We start from the raw sequence: 23,907 nt of genomic DNA, 5'->3' as shown, positions 1-23,907 counted from the left end.
TAAATAAAACTGAATTCAACTTATAAGCAGTGAAGCGCTCACTTCAGCTTGTGGCTAATCTTGGATAATAGTTGCTTATCTAGTTCTCTGATATATCTATACCTAGACTAGGAATGACAAGCATATAATTTAATGCATTATTAGCTGGAGGGGTGCATTATATTACCTTTACACAATGCTAGACTTCCTAGTATAGCATTGTGTAGGCCTGCAGGTCTAGTCCTGTCAGCCTGCAGGTGTGAAAAACAAAGAAAATACAGAGGTGCCAAAAACTGCACTTTCTGAAATGGCCACTTGAGTCTGGCCCCAAAACCAAGTCAATCACCAAGTAAGAAGACCCATCTTTCCAGTAGAAAACTTTATTATTACAACCTGGTTAAAACAACTCTTGTAGTTTGTACAGTATCTAATTTACCCTTTCATCACTATAGTGAGAGTTGAATGTTTATATAATTCACCTGTTTAAACTGGGCTAAGGTGTACATTTTTAGAGGCTGCTTTGACTAGCAGGTGACATGTTGTCTCTAGCTACATGTCACCTGAGCTCATTTGAAGCCACTAAACCAAACCTTTTGGTTGTGTCTGTGGTGTTAATGTAATTACCTGACTGATAAAAAAAAAAGAAGTTTTTTCTGTAGTTAATTGCCCTAACAGTGTTCCATCCATTTCTTCCCCCTATCCAATTCAGGGTTCTGAGGAGATTTTCCCTGCTGTCTAATGTTTGTTTTATGGGACTGCATTTGGGTAGGTATTTGCCTACGCAGAGTCTACGCAAAGTGGTATGCAACCAACACAAATGCACTTGTGTGGAGTCCTCCAAGGTACCAACAGCCTGTTAAACGAGGTGGATGACGCTATGCGTAGGTTGAACGCTGGTTGGTTTAAAGAAATGGAAAACGCACGAAGAAAAGCTCAAAGCTAACTGTTTGTGACGCTGCCCCCTGGAGTGCTGTGCAATACTGCAAATTTTGGTATCGATCCGATACCTAATAAATAACGGTCCAGCATTTTTTATATTTTTAAATTTTATATTACGATTTTTCTCACCCCCCCCCCCCCCAAAAAAAGATGGACTACATACTGAACCAAGAAAAACAAAGAATTGAACCGATCACGCTACTAGCTACTAGCTACTAGCTGTCATTTCGTTTTACCAGCAACATGTTACTACTTAGCATTCCACCCTCGTGTCTAAATATGGTTATACTCCTTTCTCCAAAACATCCAAGACACTAGTTGCTAAAAAGCTACCACCATAAGGTGGCTATGCCCATCTTTTACATATGATCAGTGTTTCCTGCCTTTATGCTAAGCTAACTGTTTGCAGGGAGTAGCTTCATAGAGACCTGACAGTGCTGTCGTCTTTTGGGGCACTAACAGTAGACTATTTCATGAAATTTTAAGCTATCCGGTTGTTCAGTCTGACGTCACTAGCCGTGTCTGGACCTAAACTCCGCTGCAGGTAGGGTTGCCAACTCCCTGAAAAATAAATAAGGGACACCTCGTGGCCAGGGCCGGGCGACCCAGTTGTCTTCACCCTTCCCAGTGTGGTGAATTTTCTAGCTCTTTTTTTGTGTGTGAAATTATTTTTTTTAACCCTTTGACTTGAATTTGATTTAAGTAGATGTGTATTCTTTGTGATATGAACACATGTGAAACAAATGATCATTTAGCCATTTATTTTTAGCTCAAAATGACAACATTAACACAGTAAAACAGGTCTCTTTCTTAAACAGAAGCCTGTCATGCTTAACTTTTGAGAATATAAGTAAATCTTTCTTTAAAAGAACTCTGTCCTGCTTAACTTAAAATAATAGAAAACAATAGAAAGAAAAATATTCTTGTAACAGTGCACATTTAGTGCATTTAGTACAATTGGCTTCAGCTGAGGTATTATTTCAGCTTTTCTAATGCTAATCAGCTGCTCCCGTTTGAAAACCCGCTTGTTCCCATGATTACGCATCTTAACTCATCATCATTATTCATCTATGTATTACTTTTATGTATTAGTCATCTATTTGTTGTAATCATCTATCCTTGCAGTCGTTTATTACACAAAATAAATTATATTATCACACTTCTGGCCACATAGCGCTGATATTCACTGCACATGCCCATATTAACTTTTTCCAGCCAGGTGTTTTCCTTTTCCCATTCTTCCCTTTCTCTGAGGGGGAACAAACATTGCTGCTCTAACGCTGGGCTCACACTGTGCGGTTTTAGGCCCATTTTGAGCCGATTTTTGAGTGATCGGACCGATTTTGGCCTTCATCGTGCGTCGTGTAGTATACGTGGGGTAACGAGAAGTGATTAACACCTCACGACCAGCTCCCGATCATCAATCGCTCGTGAGCCGCTCACACTGCTCGCGCGCAAACACGTAAACGCCGTGAAAAAGACGGCGCAGCACGGCTGTGCAGCGTGTGATCTGGACACAAGCGATGGAGGCACAACTTGTAGAACTTTGAAAAGCTCATCCGAGCCTTTTCGATGTGGCCTCACAAAATTATCACGACCACAACAACCGTGAAAATAGTTGGATCTACATCGCTGCTAAATCACAGCTGCCTGATCATGTTTTTCATTAGCAATTTAGCAAAGTTGATGGTGGTGGTGTGTCTGTGTGAGTGAGAGACAGAGAGCGAGCGACAGATTTTCTGTTATAACCTTAATTTTATGGACGCACAGTGTGAGCACTCAGGTCGCATCAGAGCATCGGGCGGTATAGTGTGAGACCTGCATCGTGACCTACCAACTTCTAACCCCTGCGAGTCAATCGTGCAGTTTGAGCAGGAGCTGAATAACGCGACTGAAAAAATCGCACAGTGTCTGCCCAGCTTTAGGTGTACTGTCGTCCGAGACTTGCACCGCAGTGACGGCGTTTGTTCCCCTGTTGGCCATGCTTCTTGTTGTGGTCATCTGTTGTCTTCCGGTATTTTCTCCGTAAGCGACCTTTCCTCGACCAATGAGATGAGCGGTAATCTGAATTGTCATACTCGAATTGTCATGTGTGCTGTCAGCTCATTGGTCACAAAGCAGGAGAGGGGCTGGGAATTATGTTTTCAAACAAAGCGTTAATTCCATTAACATTTATAGACTACTTTTGATTCTCACTGTATTACGGGACAAAGTGCGTCCCTTATTAGCTCAATACGGGACGTGTACTTTTGTTTCTAAATACGGGACGATTCCGTATTTTAAGGGACGGTTGGCAACCCTAGCTGCAGGTCCATATATCAAACGATCACTATGGCATTACTGAGAGTTGAAAAACTGTCTAAAGTCTTTCATCTTTAATAAAATGATCAGCGTTCTGCTCTACCAGGTGTAACAACTGAGTTTAACACCCAGGCATCCACGAAAACGGAATTTATGACATTTAACGGAGTTAGCAGGGAATTAGCTCGCTAGCTTCTATCTAAATATAATATTGCATGTCCTGACTGCGGGGTTTTAGAAACAAATTAAAACGTACAGCTCTGTTATCACTTCCAACATAAATGAAGACAGAAAACTAAACAGCAGTGACGTTTGTAGGGTTACTGAAGTTGGGCTAGCTGGTATATAATGATGTGCTACGTGACCGCTAGCGACACAGCTATGTTAGCATAATATAAACAAGCTAACTTTTTTTCCACTCGATAAAAGTTAACGTGAGTGTTCTCGGTGGTCAGGAACAAATGTAATCGCATGGCAGGATGCTGTAAAAGGACCAAACTTCAGCCAGGAGAACAACTGAGATAATTCATCCACAATACGAGGTTAGTCATTCATATACTGCTGCATGGGCTGGGCTGTAGTTACATCCTAAGGTTTTAAAAACTGAGCTTAAATAAATGATTAGCGGTAATAAAAGCCGAGGGAGGTCAACAGTGATCACTGACTGTGTTAGGAGCTTTTTGAGATCAAATAGAAGAAAATACATAACATTAAACATGTTAACAACACAAAAGCCATATTAAACGCAGACTACTTTAGGCCCGGAAGTAGGATTCGTCGTGTCATCACTGAACAACCGGATTCCTTTAATTAATATCTCTACTAGTAAAAATGTTACACAATCGCTTGTTTTAATATCCTACTATTATGGTCACCATGCAGTTCAATAAAAAGTCACACAGTGAAAGTATGCCGAAACAAATTATGGCTGCTTATTTTATGAATTTATTTCCAAATGTAAACTTCACTATTTCATGCATACAAGTTATGACAACATACATTATTCAACAATCTGTTAATTTTCATATTTGCATAGGACATGGTCACAATATATTGTCTAACATGTAAAAAATAATGCCATAAAAAGGTACAGCAGAGCAGCTAAGACCAGCACATTAGATGTGTGTAGAATCCCAGTAAATGTACAACTGTAATACTCGAATGTAGTGATTTTGGTTTGCTGTGAGAGAAAAAACAAGTGACACCTGAAGGTTAGAATGAGGTCATTGAAGAATGTACTGGCCATAGCTGAGTCGAGAGTTATTTACAGTATAGATTATACTGGTGCTTAGAGGGGAAGCAGCACCATGGAGTCACTACAACAGGCAACTGATGGTGAGGGGCAGAGAGGGACACACAGAGGTATCAAGAGAGCAATGTTACACTGAGGAGGTACACTGAGGACAAACAGGTACAGGAAACAGAACCAAAAGGCTGGTGAGAGGCTCCCTCTTTGTATTCAAGGTGAGGTCACTGACAGCACTGTGAGCTGTATAACCTAGAACAGATTAATCTTTTAAGGGCAGAAATATCAGCTTAGCTTAGACCACCAACAAATATGGCCTGCAATTTTTCATAACATACCACTCTTTTTTTGTCACTCACAAATTCTGAATTATCTTTTACTTTTATGAATAAATTGGATTTGATTCATCAAGTTATTTTTACGCTGTAAAAAAACCACAAAAACAAAATAAAGTCGCTTACTTGAGCGAAAGGAGGTCCATATCGAGCACAACATCCACTGATCGACAATTACAGCACGTAAAACTGAACCCAGAAGTACAAATGGTGTTGGATTCACAATTACTGCAACATTCATCTTTTCCTTCAAAGCCTTTGGTAACAACAATCAAGAACCACTTTATACTTTTATGGCTGCTTCTTGAAAAGAAAAGAAAAAAAAGCCTAAGACAGACTTTATTCATCCTTAACTTTTAAACATTTCCGAGCACAAAGAGCCCAAAAAGAAGAAAGAAGGGGTTAGATTTGGGACAACAGGAAACGTACCTTGTGCACAACTCACAATGTGTAAAACCTCACAGTCGAGACAGACTTCTAGTCATAACCGAAGAAAAAAAAATGCATTGGGTTGATGCAAGCAGCGCATTTATAGTAAATGCAATGCGTCAATCCTTTGGAATGGTTGGGTGTCTGTCTTCATTAAGACTGATTTTGTCAAAGAAAATACCTGCATTAAGCCATTATACACTGCTTGAGTACTGAACAGCAAGAAAAGGGGAAAAAAATGTAAATAAGAACCAAACAAAAACAAAGCTAAACACTCAAAATGTTTACATAAAGCGGAAAAGAAATATTTAACTTAGAACACCTACATATCAAATACGCAGCGTTGCTTTATTAAATCCTGTACATTACATAACGACGTGTCACACTTTATAAAACTGTACATGTTTGTTTAATGTCTGATAGTAGCTATTTTATTTTTTTTGTTTGTTTTTCTTTTTTACCCTTAACATTTATATCCTCTTTATGAAGTTATCGTTATAGTTTTGGCACACAATTGCATCGCGTCATGCTCGAGATCAGTGACGAAGAGTTCTGTGAGATATACTGATGTCTTTAACATGAACTCCTTAAATAAAATTGTTAGTTGTTCACACACTAGGCAACACTTAATTAACTTTTTTTATATATGTTACAATCAAGAGGAAAATGTTAACTGGTAAACAGTTAGTATCTTGTTGCGGCTGCAAGTCCTTCTGCTCTCACGGGTGTTGAAGTCTCGATTCTTACTGGGATAACAATCATAAAGTTGGATTAAGAAATGCTGAAATAAGGTTTCCTAGTAATTTACAGATGACATCACCCCCATTACATGAGCAAAAGCTGAAAATGAGATTGAGAAGGGATGTTTTAAGATTTTTGTAACAGAAAAATCAGCTTTTAAATTCCTTGAAATATTACCTTTTTTTGCATCCACAAGGATGTATGTGCAGGACTTGGCATTATCGAAGGATTATATAAAATGTAGCCCAGTGTTTTGGTTATTTATTTTTTTGTTTCTTTCTTTCTTTCTTTTTTTTTTTTTTTACAAAAAAAGTCTCTCCGTCTTTACTTTTTCATTCAAGTAGGAACAAATGAAACCAACAAATATTTGTGCTACTCGTCAAGAAAATGCAAGCTACATGATGGATGTTTTGAAAAGATATTAAAGTACAACAAAAGTATTTCAAGAGGTATGAGTTTTGATAAATATACAACCTTAAATATTTCATGAGACAAAAAAAAAAGCAAAACAAAAGTAAGACTACATTGCTAACTCACAATGCGGTGGTCTCTATTCTTATGGAAAGCTCTGAAAATAATAAAGAAAAATAGCCACTCGAAATCTGAAACCAACTTACACAGAGGTCACTAAGTTTCTTTACTTATAATCACCCCAAACAAACCTAAAACTTTCATTTTCTTTCTTTCTTCCTTCTTCTTTTTTTTTGGACGACAGGCTAACTGCAATAACCTGCATCCTGACATCAACAAAGTATTAGTTGTTCCTGATTAAAGGGATGAACCCCATGAATGGAGCTAAAATTGAGATTTCCGCATCAACGGTGCTTTGAACTGCTCTGCGAAAACCGCCAAATTCAAAAGCTGAAATGACCTGAAGACGATGCAAAATCTCGGAAAACGAAAAGGAAAAAAACGAAAAGCACGGACTATACATCTTTCTACAGAGAGGTTAATAATTATTTGACAACAAACACAAGTACAGTAAAAAATGGACATGTACAAAACTGTGTTCAATGGCCTTTTCTTTTGAATTATTCAAGTACATTTGGTACAGTGAGGAGAAAAAGTTTTGAGAAACTGCCTGTGGACGCCTTTATGTCACCGGTGCTGTCTGGATGGATTGATATACTGGGATGATTAGACTGTCACAGTCGCTTTAATTCAGATGGTAGGAGCTCTGTTTGCCTTACACAGTCCACTGACACTAAGGGGTCAAAGGTGTTTAAAGGGACATTTCACTCCAGAGTGCTCGATAGCGGGACTGTAGGTTTATGACGACATAATAGGCAGGAGCCGAGCCTGTGCCGAGGCATTCCTGTGTTTCCAGTGTGGTCGGACACTGACCAGCAGTGAACACTAAGCACCCAGGACCACCAGAGGAGGCTGGCAGACTTTATCTGTGCAGTAACTGATTTAACAACAAAATCCACAAACTGTGTCATATCTGCTTGGCAGATGTCAACCCTGAGGAAAATGTGCAGATTATGGATTAAGAGCTGATTACTGAAACCTACTTGAGGGTGAGCAACTGAGAAAATATTTGCTTTTTGCAAGAGAAATTTACTCTGCAAACCAGGTCAAACCTAAAACTTAAAAGAAAATGGACACAAAAAAGCCGTTCAACAGCAATTTCGAGAATTAGTTTGTGAAAATCAGCATTTTTTTTTCTTCTTTTCTGTGTGAAATCCTCTCGCTTCTTCTGTCACTCAGAGCTGCTGATCAGTGGCATTCAAAGTGTCATCTTGCAGTCTGGAAACCCATTGAAACATCTGGCAGAGAAATTATGCTGCACGTGGCGTCGCGAGAGAAAACTACTGCATTCGATCGAAATAATGGCTGTTTTCTTTCTCGAGAATGTGACAGAGCTGATTCATCACAACTTTAAAGAGCGATGGCTGCTGTGAGGAACGAGGGGGACAAGGTCTGCCATTCATGGACTTCCACCTGCCAGACTGCCTCAAAGGAAAAAAAAAAAGAAAGAAAGATCCACGCTTTCAAGGCAAAGTTAACATGCATATAGTGTCAAGCACGAGACTGCGGGGCAAGACGATGAAGCTAGCGCATGCGATTCGTGATGACAGCGGCCTGGAAGGGTCTGACCGGACAGAGCTAAAAGGCTGACCATATTTCCAACTGTAGTGCTGAAGCATTAAAGGAAAATGTAGGCATAACACAGACTGGCGGCGCAGCAGCAGCAGTTTTGATAGCCGTGCCTGTTTCCGTGGAAGGTTTACTGTGCCTTTCGCCTGACCTATTGAGGCATGTCTGTCTAGAAACACAAGTCAGCTTTCTCACGGGACATCTGAGCTTCACAGGCAGGACGACGTGAGGCTGGTGAGCACTGGACTTTTGCTGATATGTTCGTTTTGGTTCAGATGTTTTGACAACAAGTTTTTAAAAAGCCCCCCTCGTTGTGAGAAAGAAGTTTGAAAGCAGCTGTTTGAGACCTCCGATTTATGAATTTTGGAGCTGTTACGTCCTCCTTGGAATTGTGAAATCTGACTCCTCAGCAGCAGGGGTTTCTGTCTGTGCTCGGGATGGAGCTGGATACATCCCACCCACACTGCTTGAACTGTTGTTCATAGACTTTTTAGTCTTATCCTATAGTTTGGATCAGCCCACTAATTACAGCCATTTTTCTTCTGGCTGTTTCTACAGTTGGTGGGAGGAGGGGAGTTGGGGAAGGAGAAGGAAATGGGGGTTGTCTGCGACTGGGTGTCTCCTCTTTTGTGCTGTTCAGCTCATGATAAACCTCTCCTCTTTTTTTTATTTTATTTTATCAGGGCCTGCCCTCTCTTGCCTGTTTACAGCAGATAGCTGCTTTCTTCCTTCTGTACTCAATGTTGCAGTGTCACAGCAGAGCCCAGCTCAAGCCTGCCTAACACGGTGGCCTACATTTGACCCACAAGTCGGGCAACCTTACGCAATTTAGCAGGCTCGGAGCTTTACCGGTTTTTGACAGGACAGGTAGAGCCAGATGAGTAAGGATTCCCTGGGGAATGGCATGCGAGCACCCCTCCTGCAGGCTGTGAATTGCTTCTTTTGGGTGCAGCTGTTTCCTCCAGGGAAGCCACAAAAGGCAGAGCCAGGAGGAGGGAAGTGAGCCGGCATCTGGCTCTACCTGCAATACTGCCAACCAGCAGCTCGAGGCCTCAGTGAAAGGTGGCTTACAGGACTGAATAAAAAGCTTTCATTCATTCTTGTCTTTGGTACTTTTTCCGATGTGCTTGAGAGATGGCTAAACCTTGTTTCAACTTAAGTCCCTTTGTGTCCGTTTTGAGTGAAATGTAGGCTGATGAGGCGGCTTTTTCTTTTTTCTTTCTCTCTCTCTCTTCCTTTTCAAGCATGAACAGCTGCTTTGAAACTTGACTGTCTCTGTGGTTGGAACGTTTCTCTAACTTCATAAATACAAAGAAAACTCTTAACCCAATCCTTCTACAGTGCAGATTCACACAGTTTACACTGCACACAACCATTTCATGCAGTACACATTTAACCCAGTGTAATGTCAATAGATATTAACATTGCAAAAAAGAAACAGATTTGGGTTTTGTTTTCTGTGGCGGGGCCTTTCTGATTGTTCCATTATTACACAGCAATCACATTAAATATGAAACCCCTCCCCAAACACGAGGGAGAAAACAAATGTTTGTGTATGCGTTACACATGACAGCGGGGCTAGTTTTTTCAAATATGAGAGCCGAAAAAAGAAGAAAAAAAGAAAACAAAGAGTGCAAATTGTGTTGAGTGTAAGGCTGCTATATATGAACTGTATGTTTCTCTTCACCGTGTTCATTCTTTCAAGCTAACAAGGCCATCCCTGAGCAGGGCGTAAAATTCAACCCCTGTTGAATTTCAGAATAAAGTGATGAATATATTGTGCAGTCAATGTGAGTACTGTTAAGTACTGTGGTCTTACAGAAATCACAACTGTCTTCAATCCTGAGGTGTGTGTGTGTGTGTGTACCCCTTCTCCTAACCCTTTCAAAAAATCAAAAATAAATTGAATAAAATCAAAGCAAAAATAAACAAACAAACAAAAATGTTTCGAAGATCTGTCAGGGTGTCTGTTTTTTTTTCTTCGTCTAGACCTTGTTTAGCTGACTGCGACCATACATTTAACAAGTAGCCGTGATCAGAAGCCAAAAAAACACACAGACTGAATGCAGATATTGCCATCTGGGAAAGGCATTATCTTCTTTTAGGATCACGCAACTAATTGCACTACAATAAGCAGTTATGTACATTATGGTACACCACAGCAAGCGCAGAAATAGCAAAGGGGAGGGTGGGGAAGGGGGGTAGCTGACAACTGTGCAACAAAAGTGTTATGATGAAAACACGGGCCTCACAGTCTCGAGGCAGAAAAGTGCGACCGGGTTTCAGTTTAAGGCGAGTTGGCTGGGCTGAGGGTGGGGCTGGAGGCATCTGAGCGGCTGTAGTCGCTGAGGGAGCTGGGACGTGTGGCGCTGCCGCCGTGGGGTCTTTTCAGCATTCCTGGCTGGAAATCTGAGTGTCGCCGGGCGTGCTTCATCAGGTGGTCGCTGCGCATGAAGCGCTTTTCGCAAAGGGGGCAACCGAACTTCTTCTCCCCCGTGTGGGTGCGGTAGTGGCGGGCCAGCTCATCAGAGCGGGCGAACTTCTTAATGCAGTCGGGCCAGGTGCATGGGAAAGGCCGTTCTCCTGCAAAAACAGAGGCAGAGCGTCAGACGAACCATATCCACATTCGTGCTTTTTTTAAAGACAATTTCAGTTGATCATTTCCCCAGTTTTCATGCAAGCACCAGCACTAGGGCTTAGAAAATGAAACCAATGACACTTTTAAAAACCACCAAATAATCACAAGATGCTCATAGACTTTCATGGCAAAAATACCCAACCTCAGAGATGAAATGATCATTTTTAATGCACCTTTTTGGATTTTATTAAGGCTTAAAGCTAGATCTGTAGCTGCTTTGACAGTAGTGTTGATACCGGCAGGAGTAGCACACAGCAGCCTGCTAGGTCTCATCTATGCTAATTTCAGACATGAACTGGACCGGTGTTCTGACAAACCATCCTACTTTGGCAAAACGTCCTACCGTAAGTAGTTTATGCACATTTCTGCTGTCACATAGTAATTCCAGCACAAAGTTAAGTAGGTATGACGGTTTGCCACTTAACTTTGCCCATCAGAGTATGCTTGTAGCTCATATTCATAAAGCCAGGACGGTTTGCCACTTCATTTTACCTGTTAAAGTATGCTTGTAGGTAACATTCACAAAGGTAGCATGGTTTGGCACTTAATTTTGCCCGTCAGAGTATGCTTCTAGCTCATATTCACAAAGGTAGGATGGTTGGCCACTGAATTTTAGCTGTTAAAGTATACTTGTAGGTCACATTCACAAAGGTAGGATGGTTTGGCAGGTAGGATGGATTCCCAGAACACCGGCTGACCTTGATTGCAGTTTTGGTGCCTTTTGCAGGAATAAGCTGACATATAATATGGCTTGCTTTTCTAAGAATTTTAGGTGAGTGAAATGACAGGATTTTTTTACGTGCTGCATTTATATAGTCTATATATGCAGTATGCTGATCAAGCTTGCTAAGAAATTATGGCTCCAGGAAAATCAAGATGGCGATGGTCATAAACCTAGTGTTTTGGCCATAAATCAAGAAACCAGAAACCAGTGAGTGACTTCAAGGTGGTTGTATTCATCCTTTAGAACGAGTCCATGGTTTTATGCCCATACACGTCACCCTGCCAGCAGCCTAGTTGCTGTTTTACATGATTGCATGTTTTCAAACCCATTTGTGGTTTCCAGCGTCTTTAAAATTCAACACAAACTTTGTAACTCGGGCCAAAGCATAACTTGATGGGATCACTGCGTTATGATGGAGTTGCTATTTCGAGCACATTTCAAGTCTCCGCATTCTGATTTTACCACTGTAGTGAAATAAACGGGAGCCAGCGGTCGCTGTAAAGGTCGACACAAAAGAATCGAAATGAAAATACTTTTAAAAACTAATGGGCGAACAGTGGGTCGGGATTTTACAGGATATGTGATTTGTGGTAATTGAGCCGAAACATGCCAAAGCTGCTCCAGCGCTTACGTTGTTAGCCTTTTAAATACAGTTTAATGTTAATGCATCGGGGCTTTTCACATGTATCAGAGGCTTTGGTGAGTCTCACTCAAATCAAATGAAACTAACTGATGATGAAGTGTGCATATTTCGGCACTCTGGTAACACAAATGGTGCTCGCCACATAATAAACAGCTCACCACAGTGCTAGTACTGACTCATCCTGGAACAACAGTCACAAGGTTATTCCATAATATATTAAAAGCCACAGAGATAACTTCAAACTGTTAAGAAACATGCAACAAACAAAAAAAAAGAGGTTTGAGCGATAAGACCTGGATGTAAATCACCTACAAATTGGCAGAGTACTGGAGGAGCAGCCACAGTTTAATTATCTAAGCTCCAGATGCTAATCACGCTCACAATGGTTACCCAGCCCATTTTCTAGCATGCAACTATCTGTGACTCGGCACATGGGAAATTACAACCTTCCCCCTCCTCCAACAGCCAATAAAAGTGGGCTCTGACAGAAATATACTCAAGGCCATATGGTACAGTATACTGCAATATATCCTGCATTTTCCTACCATACTAATATGGAAACAGTATGCAGTGAACCTAAATGCAGCATCCTGCATCTACTGGTCAATACTATATTCCATTTAGCCCCATTTTACTGAGCTCCTGCCCAACAATAGTGAAATCCAGCAGTCTAATTTTACCAGCTTGGCTTCACAGAGCGAAAGGAAACCGCAGGATGTGTTCTTCTAATGGTTAGGCTCTTTCTAGTGAATAAGAATAATCAATCATAATGTGCACGCCCATGGCAGGGATTTGAAGTATGAAAGGGAAAAGATGGAAGGAGATGCGTGGATGTTTATAGGTGGCACATCAGAACACGGCTGCCAAATGATTTCTTTGTTCTGTGGTTTCCCTCTGGGCCACAATGGAAAGAGTGCTGTTAAGCATCAAACACTCAAATGCTACCTGATGCCAGAGAGTCTCAACAACAAGAACTCGGTGCACAAGTCTCAGTCCCTTCCCCCCACCTCCCCACCTCCCCATACACTGCATGGTTACAAAACACGCCAACAGACAGTGCAAGTCTAGACAGTCCGGTCTGTGTTCCTGCCTCTGACGCCTCACCTCAGCTCCAGACAAACTCAGCCAGCCCTGCCCACTATAGTTCCTGCAGGCTCACACAAGGCTCAGTATATTTAAACACTGTAACTGACATGCATACATTTGCATACGCTCACCAAAACACAGCCCTGTCCCCTTTTCATAGCAACTATTTATAGTTTTTAGCAAAGCTAACAAGGACACACATCCTTTCATGCGTGATGCAGCGTTACAATGTATAAAGAACGACGTGACTATGTTTGTTTGAGCTCCTGGAGAAAAAGTAAGCAGTGAGGCGCTCATCTGGCTGACATGGCTCATAATGGAGTGATTTCATTCACTGCTTTATTACTAAAAGAAGAGACCAGTGCTGCCACCTGGCACTGCAAAAATTTGTTATTGGCCTAAAAGCACAGCTAAGTTTTGCAGGCTGCTTAAAGCTAAATAAGCAGTGTAACGGATCTGGCAACATTAATATTTAACCAGACACAAGAGAGCCAGACTGAGATATCCAGTCTATCTGCCCTGATACAGTAATGCGTAGTGGAAGCATCAGGTATCCAGCAGCAACTCTCTGAGATGGGTCAAATTATTTGCAGCTCCGTCACTTCTTGGAAAGGGCAGAAAGAAAGACGTGGTGCCCATTTTCACCTCTCGCTGAGCAGCTTTGAGTTTTAAAGCCAACAATATGAATATTAATATAAAAGAAAAAACCTGCCAGCCTTGAAATATCAACTCCCATAAAGGAAAAGCATGCAACTTCCCAATCAAGTGTCGTTTCGTAACACCGGGATTGGGATTTCCATGAAGCTGGTAAACATATTCTGCTAACATTGAGATGGTTTAGGGAACAAAACGCTTTCATAATGAGTGGAAATAATGATAGAGCCTATCAGCCTGTGTGGTATGAGGGTGTCACTTTTCAGAATTTTTCAATAGACTGCAGCTATTACTCAGCATTTCTGTAGAAAGGAGAATGCGGTAAGCTACTCCGCTTACCCAGCTTTTCTTCCTATCTACTTCCAGTGTTGTCACAGCACAGCACCATAGTGACTGTGACGCCAGGACCCACCCATTGGTTATCCCATCTCTGGCATCATGCCATGCCAAGGGTGTGGTTTGTCTTTCTCCGAATGTGTAGAGGGCGAGCAGAGCGGGGGGTGGGTGGGTAATGAGGGAAGCTTTTCCCTAACGAACACAGTGACCCAGTTACCCATAAAATGAGTTACATCATACATCATGCACGCACAACTGTACCTCTACTACGCACAAGTGTCCCCCCTCCAAGCCAATGAGATTATGTCACAGGTACTCTTGTTGTATAACTGTTCTCTGCGAGTCCACTGGGTCAGTGAATAAACAGCTCATCTCTGCTCCTCTCCCTCCATCTTCCTCTCATTCATATCTGAGTTGGGCTCCTTGGTTTCAAGAGAAATCTTTAAGAGAAATGGAATCTGACTTCCCGGTGTAAGGGATGCTGCCTGCAAAAGAAAAGATCAAATCTCTTCTTGACGTGCACTGCAGTGGAGAAACTGAGCTCAGTCGCCGACCGAGAGCAGATAACATTCCTGGTGTGTCCTCAGGCATGGTCCAAACTCACACGGCATTCATGTGCAAACTTCATTTGAACTTGCTATAAGAGAACTAGATTAAATACCTGTGCAGAATGAGAGGAGGGGGGCAAATACATCAGAGATCACCTTGAAGTTAACTGTGCCTGCACAGCGAGAACCAGAGCAGGAAATATCTTTCTCAGGGAGCTTACAAGAAAAACAAGGTGCACCTTACACCTATACAGAGGCAAACAATTCACAAAGAGAAAGTATGGAGCCTTGCTGTAGATCACGGCTCATTACATTTGGAGCCACCTCACTTCAAGGCTGATTTTGGTGGCACAGCCAGCTTGGCAACATGAAATGGGACACCACTAACTCCAATGGTAGGGCTCAGCACAATCCTATAATTTGGATCCATGTTTACAACAGACTATGACCTGAAAACAACCAGAAGCCATCTTTGCTGCCAGCAGACAGCCATTGATGGGGATTCTGGGTAGTACTAAAATGACTGCTGGGGCCCTCATCAACATAAACCACTGGAGCAGACAGGGTTAACCCAAGTGTGCCCAGCCTCTCCCTCCACACACCATCATGTGCCAAGGTGATATAAACACTAACATGTGTGCACAGAACAATAAATATACATTAAGGCTTCTGCAGCTCCTCCTTTCTTTTGTTCGCGAAGCGGTATATGCAGGCAACGCTTTAGCAAAAATAACAACAAAGGCTTACAATTTTCTGTGGTCTGCACACTTGAGATCAAACCAACTGTTTCTGTGAATGTTAGTCTATGAAAAATTACAGCCGTACCCGAGTGAGAGAACAGACAAATTACCAGAAAATCAAAACATGTTTTCTCAGACGACTCCATTCAGAGTTTGCAGCAGACGAGAATAAGTCACCAGGAGCAACAAAGGACCTCTGGGTGTGTCAGGTGCTTGTGACGAGAATCAGCTTAAGCTTTTCAGGAGAAGCTCAAAAACAAGAGTATTTAACGTATTATCATCTTTTGTCGTCATTGAGAGGAACCTTGCTCGCGGTTGAATAGCGTGCCTATCCTTGTGGGGCCTATAGCTGTCAGGCTGTGAACAATAGCAGCAGACTCTCTTCCAGCAGGAGAAGCACTCCTGTAATGCATTTCAATCAGACAGGCTGCAAGTACTAACCGTAACTCACTCCACTCGGTCCACACCGCGCCGGGCTACCGACGTTCACACGGAGACATGTAGCAGGGGTCGAGTGCAAGCATCTGATTCCTGCACACACTTTGCTATACATTACTTCATCCTCTTAACTGTTTAAGAGAAAAGCAGGGAGGGGTTGCCTGCATTCAGCAGCTCAACAGATTTGCCTCAATTAGCTGGAATGGGCACTCTCTTTCAGCCTTGAGTGCATGCTAAAACAACCTGTCGCCTTGATATGTTGCAGGCAACCTACTTATCTTTAAAGAAAGAAAAAAACAACAACAACGGTTAAACTGACGACATGCAAACAGCTGCTGCCATTAAAGGGTGTTTATAGTTGGTCCACAGAAGCAGGTGGGAGCATAGACGCGGTACAGTGCCAGCTTATTCTGCTGATAGAGTCTCACACTATAGCTCATTTGAGACAGACATCCTTAACCACCATCAAACAAAGGGCTACAACCCTGCTAGATCCTGAGAGGCCCCACCACACTGAAATAAGAGGACAGACAGATAATACCAACTGTCCCAGTATAATGCCTGATGCTCTTATGGTGAGCGGGACAGAAATATTTTCATGTCTTACAGTGACTGATGAGGCCATCCTTCTCAAAAGACTCCATGAAATACTCCTCATTTTGCACCCAGGGACCACACCCCATGATGATATGGTCTGCCACAAGTCTGATTTATCATGCAGAGAAAGGAGACACACCTTATGTACTGTAGCGAGAAGCACAGCCAGAAACAAAACACTTCCTCTGACGTTAGCTCACAGCCATTCCTCTCTTATTCAAGCTGCGATTAATATAACGCAGCAGACGCAGTCAGAGTCTAACTCTCATACAGAACACTGCAAGTGCCAGGCTGACAGGAGCAGGTTCTGCCGCTGAGGTCGCAGCCCTTCAGACGTTAATCAGATTAGATGCAGATGCAGCTGAATAAATGACCTACATCAATGGAGGGCATTGACAGTGAATATCCTGGTAACTGACCCCACCCCCACCACGCCGCACTGTATATTCTGTCTTTGCACTACAGATCCCTCCCTCACGTGCGAGATGCGGTGGAGGTGGGAAAAAAATGAAGAATGCACAGTGTTCCACAGGTCTGTATCCCTCTCTTCTTGCCGCTGGTAATCAACACCACACCACAAAACGTGGCCGGGCTCGGCCTCGCAACACAGCAGGCTTCAGCACCTATTTTGCTTTTCAGGCTGGAAAAGGGCGGGAGGGGCTGCTGGGGGAAACAGACAGAGCAGCTTTTATAGAGCTACTCCAGAGCTAACTAAAGAATACACAAGCCCTGTGGGCCACTGAAAGCAGCACAGCTCAGGGTACTGCCTGACAGCGACCTTTCAGTATTATGATTCTCCTCTATGCATGCCTGGGTGCTTAATCACAGTGAAATCAGGTTTATATGTCAACACCAAGGAAGTATCCTACTATCAGCTTTACATGTGCATATACAGGATAGCATATGGACAGCACGTGCACCAGCGCATGCCTTGGAAATGTCTTCCATGGAGCAGAAACACTGCACCAGCAGAATAACAGAGAAAATGGTGGCTCCACTTTGGTTTTATTTACACCCTAGTAGAAAGGATTCCTTATTTCTACTCGACACATACCGTCCTACATGTGACCTTTATAAGGCAACAACATGTTGCGCAGGAGAGATGCCATTCTGAACTCTTACGACAGAAAAAACAAACACTTGAATGTTTGCATCTGTAAATTCCTGTCAAATTGACATTGCTAACATGCTAATCACTAGAGAACAAGGTGTACACTATTACAGCAGTACTATATTGTCATGGTTTCGAATATTGGCATTGAACATTTGCTACTTACTATGAAAAATAAAGCAGTAAAGCTGACCAAAGGCTGGAGAAACGATACTTTCAACAGGTTTATGGTGCTAAATGAAAAGAGGACCCTTGAAACAAAGAGTAGCTAACATGTACAAATCTCCCAAATCGAATCTAATAGCAAACAGTTAAGTTGCGACAGTAAATTCAAAAACAAAGATTTAAACCTGCTGCTAACACAACAGGAAAAGCCACAGGTTTTTTAGGTTTTACCATGAGGGAATCATAACATCAAGGCAATCCATCCCATAGCTTCAATTTGAACCTGAAGTAGCTTGTTACACCACATCCCTCGTACAACATTTGGATGGAGACAAATGGAAACTTGTCTCAAGACTGAAGCACGAGCTTCTTATTACATGTCAGAATTAGAGCTCAAATGGGAGCAATGGTGGAAATCAGACAGACCTGCCCCAGTAGAGCTTTTACCGATTTCTGTGCCAAGGTTAAGGCCCAAGCAAGAGCAGGAAAACCCCATCTCCACCCTGCTACCTCATCAATGCCACCAGCCACACAGGAACATTGTGCACTCTGTGCAAAAGTGCAGCCAAATATAAAACCACTGGCAGTGAAGTTGTATATATAATCAGAGAGTCCTGTTGCTTTTTCCATGCGGAACTTGGGATAATTTTACATTTAAAAAGCGTAATTAACCACAGTTATTTGACTGGAAATAGACAGCATGCATGAATAACTAGGTCTACCAGGTGCTCCCACTAATTTTTAGGGCACGCTTTGCAGCTATCTCGCAGTATTAGAGATACTCCAGCAGAACACAAAAGAGGTTCAGACAAAACATTAACCCAAGTGTAAAATATGGCATTAGACTCTTTGTCTTTGAGGAATATTGACGCTGTTCCTCCCTGTGATTCCAGTAGATTCTGAATAGGTCTTCTACACTGACAAGATGGCCTTTTGTACGACCCAGCTGTGGAGGACACAGAAAGTCTGAGCTGTTATTGCCGAAGAATAGTCAAGGCCCATCTCTCCTTTGATGGTAGTCTGGGTGAGATGACAACAACAGAGTAATGAGGCTTCAGAAAGAACATCATGTACTCTCTATGGAAGCAAGACACACTATTAGACACACTATTTAGAAAATGGAGCATCACTCTTAAAAAAGAGGTGAAAAAGGTGCTAAAAAGCCAGAAAGAACATGAAAATAAGAGGAAAAGGAACGCAAGAAATAATTTGAATGAATTCAAATGTTACACCGTAAATAGTTTATATGTACATCGGTGTTACATGACTTCATTTTCCATATTGCAGGGCTAATGCATGTTTCACAGAAAAGGCCCACCTCCTGCACCAGGAGATCAGATAAAAAGCTGTCTGGTCACCTTTGACCCTTAAACTGCTGCGCATTCCTCACCATACAACTCAATGCAGCATAATGAGCAATTTAAATTCAGTGTGTACCTCGATGTCTGCTGCATTAGACAGTGAGTCTCAAAAGAAACCTACAATGAACCCTTCATAATCTCCGTTGAGGGGATCAAGAACATCTTTGCTCTCCCTGAGTGGTAAATTTTTCTACTGCCAGCAGTAACCACATAATCTACTGACAAACAATTACACAAAGACAGTAAATGAAAGCCCAAACATCACACTGAGTGACACGGGCCTTGTTGTGGACAGTTTTCATTAATGAAACCAATCACAGTTATTTCAGGGATGCTCAGTACACTGTTTATGAGTGTAACTGGAGTGGCCGCAAAAGGCTGGTCTAAAGAGTCCTAAAACCTTACAGGTTGGAGGAAAAACAGGCTCCATAGCTAATGTAGCTTGTTTAAGACACAAAAACACATTACATTTACAGTACACTAAACTCTAATTAAATTTACTATAAACTGTATAAGTAAGCACATGTAAATGACATTCATAAAATAACACATAAAACATGTAAATATATGATAAAAAATGATGGTGACTCAAGGGGAAGATTTGTTTTGACCTATTTATGGAATTGTGCTGAAGACACTGCTTTACAAAAACAACCTACAGGTTTCATCTTCTCTTAAGATGCTAACGAATAAGACTCATAAGATATGCAAAAGCTGGGATGATGAGGCTTTGGGCGTTACAGGAGTCAAGTAAGGACGTCTTGTCCCCAGTTCTTTGTTTGGTGTCTATTACAGTGTTTTCCTCCACAATTAGATAGTGGTGTTTGGCAAAAACTGACTGGGCTGGGATCCATTCTCTCTTGACTCTGCTAGTAGGGGCTGAAGGGAAGCACGCTGCCAGATTTTGGCTCTATGAAAGCACTGCAAGATTGGCTGAGGCATCCCGGCTGAACTCAAATGACCCACATTCTGGGCCTATCCAATCAGACAGGCAGAAACAGTCATTATTTTCACAATTTATGGGACATAAACCAATCGTGAAGCCAGACGCCAAATTGTATCCAAACAGAAAGGCAGGCGAAAAAAGGAAATGCTTAATAGGCACAGAGACAAGGGCAGGGTTAATACGGAGCAATGAAACTGCACTAAGCTCACATGGTTTGGGCTCAGGAGAAGCACCGCTGAATGCTGAAGGCTGGCTCTTTGAGAGTCCTGCTGGAAGTTTGGCTGAGAAAAAAAGGCAGCTTAACTGAGATGACTCACGCTCTCTAACTATCCGGTAAAATAAGCAGAAACCAGCCCAATTATAAGAAATTATAGACTGCAAACCAATCACAAAGCCATAGAGGAGTGAATCCCAGAAGAAAGGAAATGGCTAATAGGCAAAAGGACAAGGACAGGGCTGAGTGACAGCAATAGAACTGCATCAGTAGAGAGACCTTTCATTTCCTTTAGGATGCAACTGAAGAAAAAGCTAGAGCCCTTTTTTATGCATATGCATGCACCAAATCTGTGTTTCACTCTCTTAACTTCCCTTGACAAACACTGATTGCATACTGCTACTACAACAGTTGCCACCACCTGCAGCTGATAAATAAAAACTATTACTTTCAATAACAATTTTAGAAAACTTGATTGCAACATGACAACAGCAAATGATTGTATAAATCTTCACAACCTGTGCCTAATTTTAGCCTGATTTTTAGATGGACAGTTCTTCCCACACCCTGTAAATCTAGTGATGGGGGGGAATCTATTCCACATAGTTTCAATTTTCTGGTTTAATTTCTTTCTCTATTCATAACAATTATTAAGATGAGTCAAGTTCACACAATAAATTTGTATGCGATTCCTGTGATAAAGGTTTTGTTTTGTTTCTGGTCCGTCAGCTCGATATGTGTGTAGAAGATGATGAACTGCAGTATACAGAGCAGGAGGGGAAAAGCAAAGGCTCCTCAGTCGAGGCTCAACTAGCTGAGTCTGTTGCTGGCCAGATCAGCTGGCAGTCTGTCTAGCGGGGGTGTGGCACATCACAACAAAGGGCTTTGGGCAGACAGGCTACTGCACAGCTCTTATCAACCCCCCAATTTGAGTCGATCTACATCCTTCACTATCTCAGTAGAATATTCTGCGGAATGCAAAGCGCAGATGTGGAGGTATCCTTTGGGAAGGTCACAGGTAGCAAACTGCCGATCCGGAGCGCATTTGCAAGGGTTTGTCTCAGCGGTGTGACGGCGCACTTGCTGGACTGCAAACTTTCAGCATGCCCACATTTATTTATTGCACACTTGGCTTATTCTCTAATGGGGACATTAGGCTGTATTTTGTAGGGTTTCGACTCTCGTGTTGCCGTGGTACAACCCAAAGTTTATTTTAATTAAAGCGAACAGAAGAACGCCCGAAATCTGATCTGTGTAATTTTGTTCTGCATTTGCGCTGCAGTTTGAACACAGTGTTCCATGCGGTGGGGTTTGTTTGTGAGTACGTGTGTGCGCACGCGCGTGTGCGTGAGTAAGGTGGGGGGGGGGGGGGGGGGGTTAAAGGAAAGCCGTCACAAAGCTCTGAGACATGAGTGGGAGTGGCACTGTTTTCTAACCCCCGCAACCGAAATTAAAAGGACATTTCATAAAGTTCGCACAACTGCATTATGAAACTATAGAGGCCACTGCTAAAGTGATATGCTCATAGTATCCATTCAGGGTGGATCCGTGGGTGAATATTTATGAGTCACTGACTCGAAACACAGCAATCACCTCCTCTGTACACATAGCGCTATGAATGTACGAGAATCCACACTTTTGGTATCTCAGTGTTTTAAATCATCCCATCCGTTCTCAGATACATAAGGGAAACCCACATTCACAGCAACAAACATCCAATGCACCCAATGAAACTGACCTGTGTGTGTCCTTAGGTGGGCTTTGAGGTGGGATGATTTGCCATAAACTTTTTCACAACCTGAATAGTGGCATTTGTGCTTTTTCTGAGGCGGCTCTTGCTCAGTTCGTCCCCGCGGTTTTTTGCCTCTTTGTTTGAGCGAAGGATCGGAGATGGTGGAAGGTGTGGCAGATTTTCCATCATCTCTAAGGTTCGGCATGCTCTCATCTTTTATTTTTGCCTGCTCGGCAACACTGTTGGGAGTCTGCTGGTTAAAATCCGCCAGAATCCGCGCCACCACAAAAAGAGAGGAGTTATCCTTCACCAAAGGTTCCTTAATTTCCTCCCCGTTCTTGGAGGAGGATGGGATTTCTGGTTTAATCTCCCTATTCCCTTTAGGAGCATGAACAATTGCACGACTGGACATTGAAACAAGGCACTCTGCTGCAAAGTGATCCATTTTGTCTTTGAAAGAGCCCCCTCTGCTTCTTAATGACATTCACAAAAATCAAATAAAAATGATCCCGTGAGAGGGGAAGAAAAAGAACTTGTTCCGTGGTTCCCTTTGTGTAGTGGTGGTGGTGGTGGTGGAGAGGAGGAGGTCGTTCTCATCAGAGAGAACTGACTTTATGATCTTACCCGGCTTTCCAATATCATCAACATCCTGTGCAAGAAACGCCTAGGACAGAAATGCAGACAACCTCCCTTTAGAGAGAGCGAGCGAGCGAGAAAACAACAGAAACCCAAAGTCTTTGTTTAGCGCAACGACGCTGGTAAGAACAAGAAGTCTAGAAACTTGGATGCGTTAACTCCCATCGCGGCTTCAAACAGTCTCCAGCATAGTGCGTGTCTCCTGAGCGCCTGTTCCTGCTCGGTGTATCCATGCTGGGGGCGTGTCGACCGGCGACGACCGGGCAGCATCGTCAGAGTAGCCGCTCATTCATTGGGCGCTGTCTGTCCCCAAATGCACCAAACTTGAAAGTTTCACCACAGGTTGCCTCCACGCATTTCACATGATGTATATCTCGCAGGCTGCAAAGTTAACAGATCTTAAAACATACAACAGAATCGTGCGGAGTGGCGCAAAAAAGCTTCCAGGCGCTTTGGAGTTTTGTCCACCGATGATATCGGTAAGGAGGTGTCTTTAGATCCGAGAGGCATTCTGCAGCAAATATAGCCTGAATATACAGCTATAAGAGGAATACGTCCAACATGTGGTATGCGGCCCACAGACGTGGGCGTGTCCACAGCGCCACCAACACCACTGGTCTGGAGCAGCGTTACAGTGCCCAGCACCATTGGAAGAGAGCATACAAGTACAGGTTTGCAACTTTCACTTTATTTAAGGTGTTGTTGTTCTACTTTCTGCTTATGATCTACTATAGTTTAAAGGTTAAGCTATAAATCCCTTTTTACACTTTGAAAAACAATTATACAAAAGATAAAATGACTGTTTTAAACTCTTGCATGTCATCATTTTCTGTGTAATAAATCTGTAATAGAGCCCTTATATTCACAGAAGATGACACCCAGAAACCCTGAGTGTAAAGAAGAAGAAGAATTCCAGCTGCTGGAACAACCTACCTGCCAGGACTTCCTGAGATAAACTATTATTAAAGGTCTTTTTTCCTGTTGCCTGGGTTCTCTGTGAAGTTTATTCACAAATAAAATCTATTCGTGGCACTTGTTTTGGGATATTGTGTATATTTTTGGGGACACTGCTGTACAGATTGATTTGATTTGCAGTACATCAGGGTCAGTCATCCTGTATGCAGAAGGACTGACACTTGTTGCAATATTTGTCAAAAATCTACTGAATGCTGTTGGTTTGCAAGTAAATGTTTAAAATATAATTTATTGTTTGTTTGTTTGTTTTTTAACATTTCCCCTTCTCCAAACTGGACTTGAAATTAGTTGTT

The 23,907-nt window shown here is 42.4% G+C and overlaps 1 protein-coding gene and 1 long non-coding RNA gene across 2 annotated transcripts; one reads left to right on the top strand and one right to left on the bottom strand.

Moving 5' to 3' along the window:
- Positions 1-4,141: 4,141 nt before the first annotated feature.
- klf13 (Kruppel like factor 13) lies at positions 4,142-23,174 on the bottom strand. Its single transcript, XM_082541771.1, has 2 exons — positions 22,010-23,174; positions 4,142-10,653 (listed from the first exon to the last, which is right to left on the bottom strand). Exons 1-2 carry the CDS (start codon positions 22,485-22,487, stop codon positions 10,358-10,360), a joined length of 774 nt encoding a protein of 257 aa, XP_082397897.1. The 5' UTR covers positions 22,488-23,174; the 3' UTR covers positions 4,142-10,357.
- A 21-nt stretch (positions 23,175-23,195) lies between these two features.
- LOC309711443 lies at positions 23,196-23,671 on the top strand. The gene is made up of 2 exons (XR_014277975.1): positions 23,196-23,310; positions 23,508-23,671. It is a non-coding gene; the product is annotated as an uncharacterized lncRNA (long non-coding RNA).
- Positions 23,672-23,907: the final 236 nt, after the last annotated feature.

The sequence above is a fragment of the Aulonocara stuartgranti genome (genome assembly GCF_965226115.1).
Source record: "Aulonocara stuartgranti genome assembly, chromosome: 7".
In the NCBI taxonomy this organism is placed as follows: domain Eukaryota; kingdom Metazoa; phylum Chordata; class Actinopteri; order Cichliformes; family Cichlidae; genus Aulonocara; species Aulonocara stuartgranti.
Note: the sequence above shows the minus strand (reverse complement) of the source record. Positions and strands in the feature narration are given on the sequence as shown.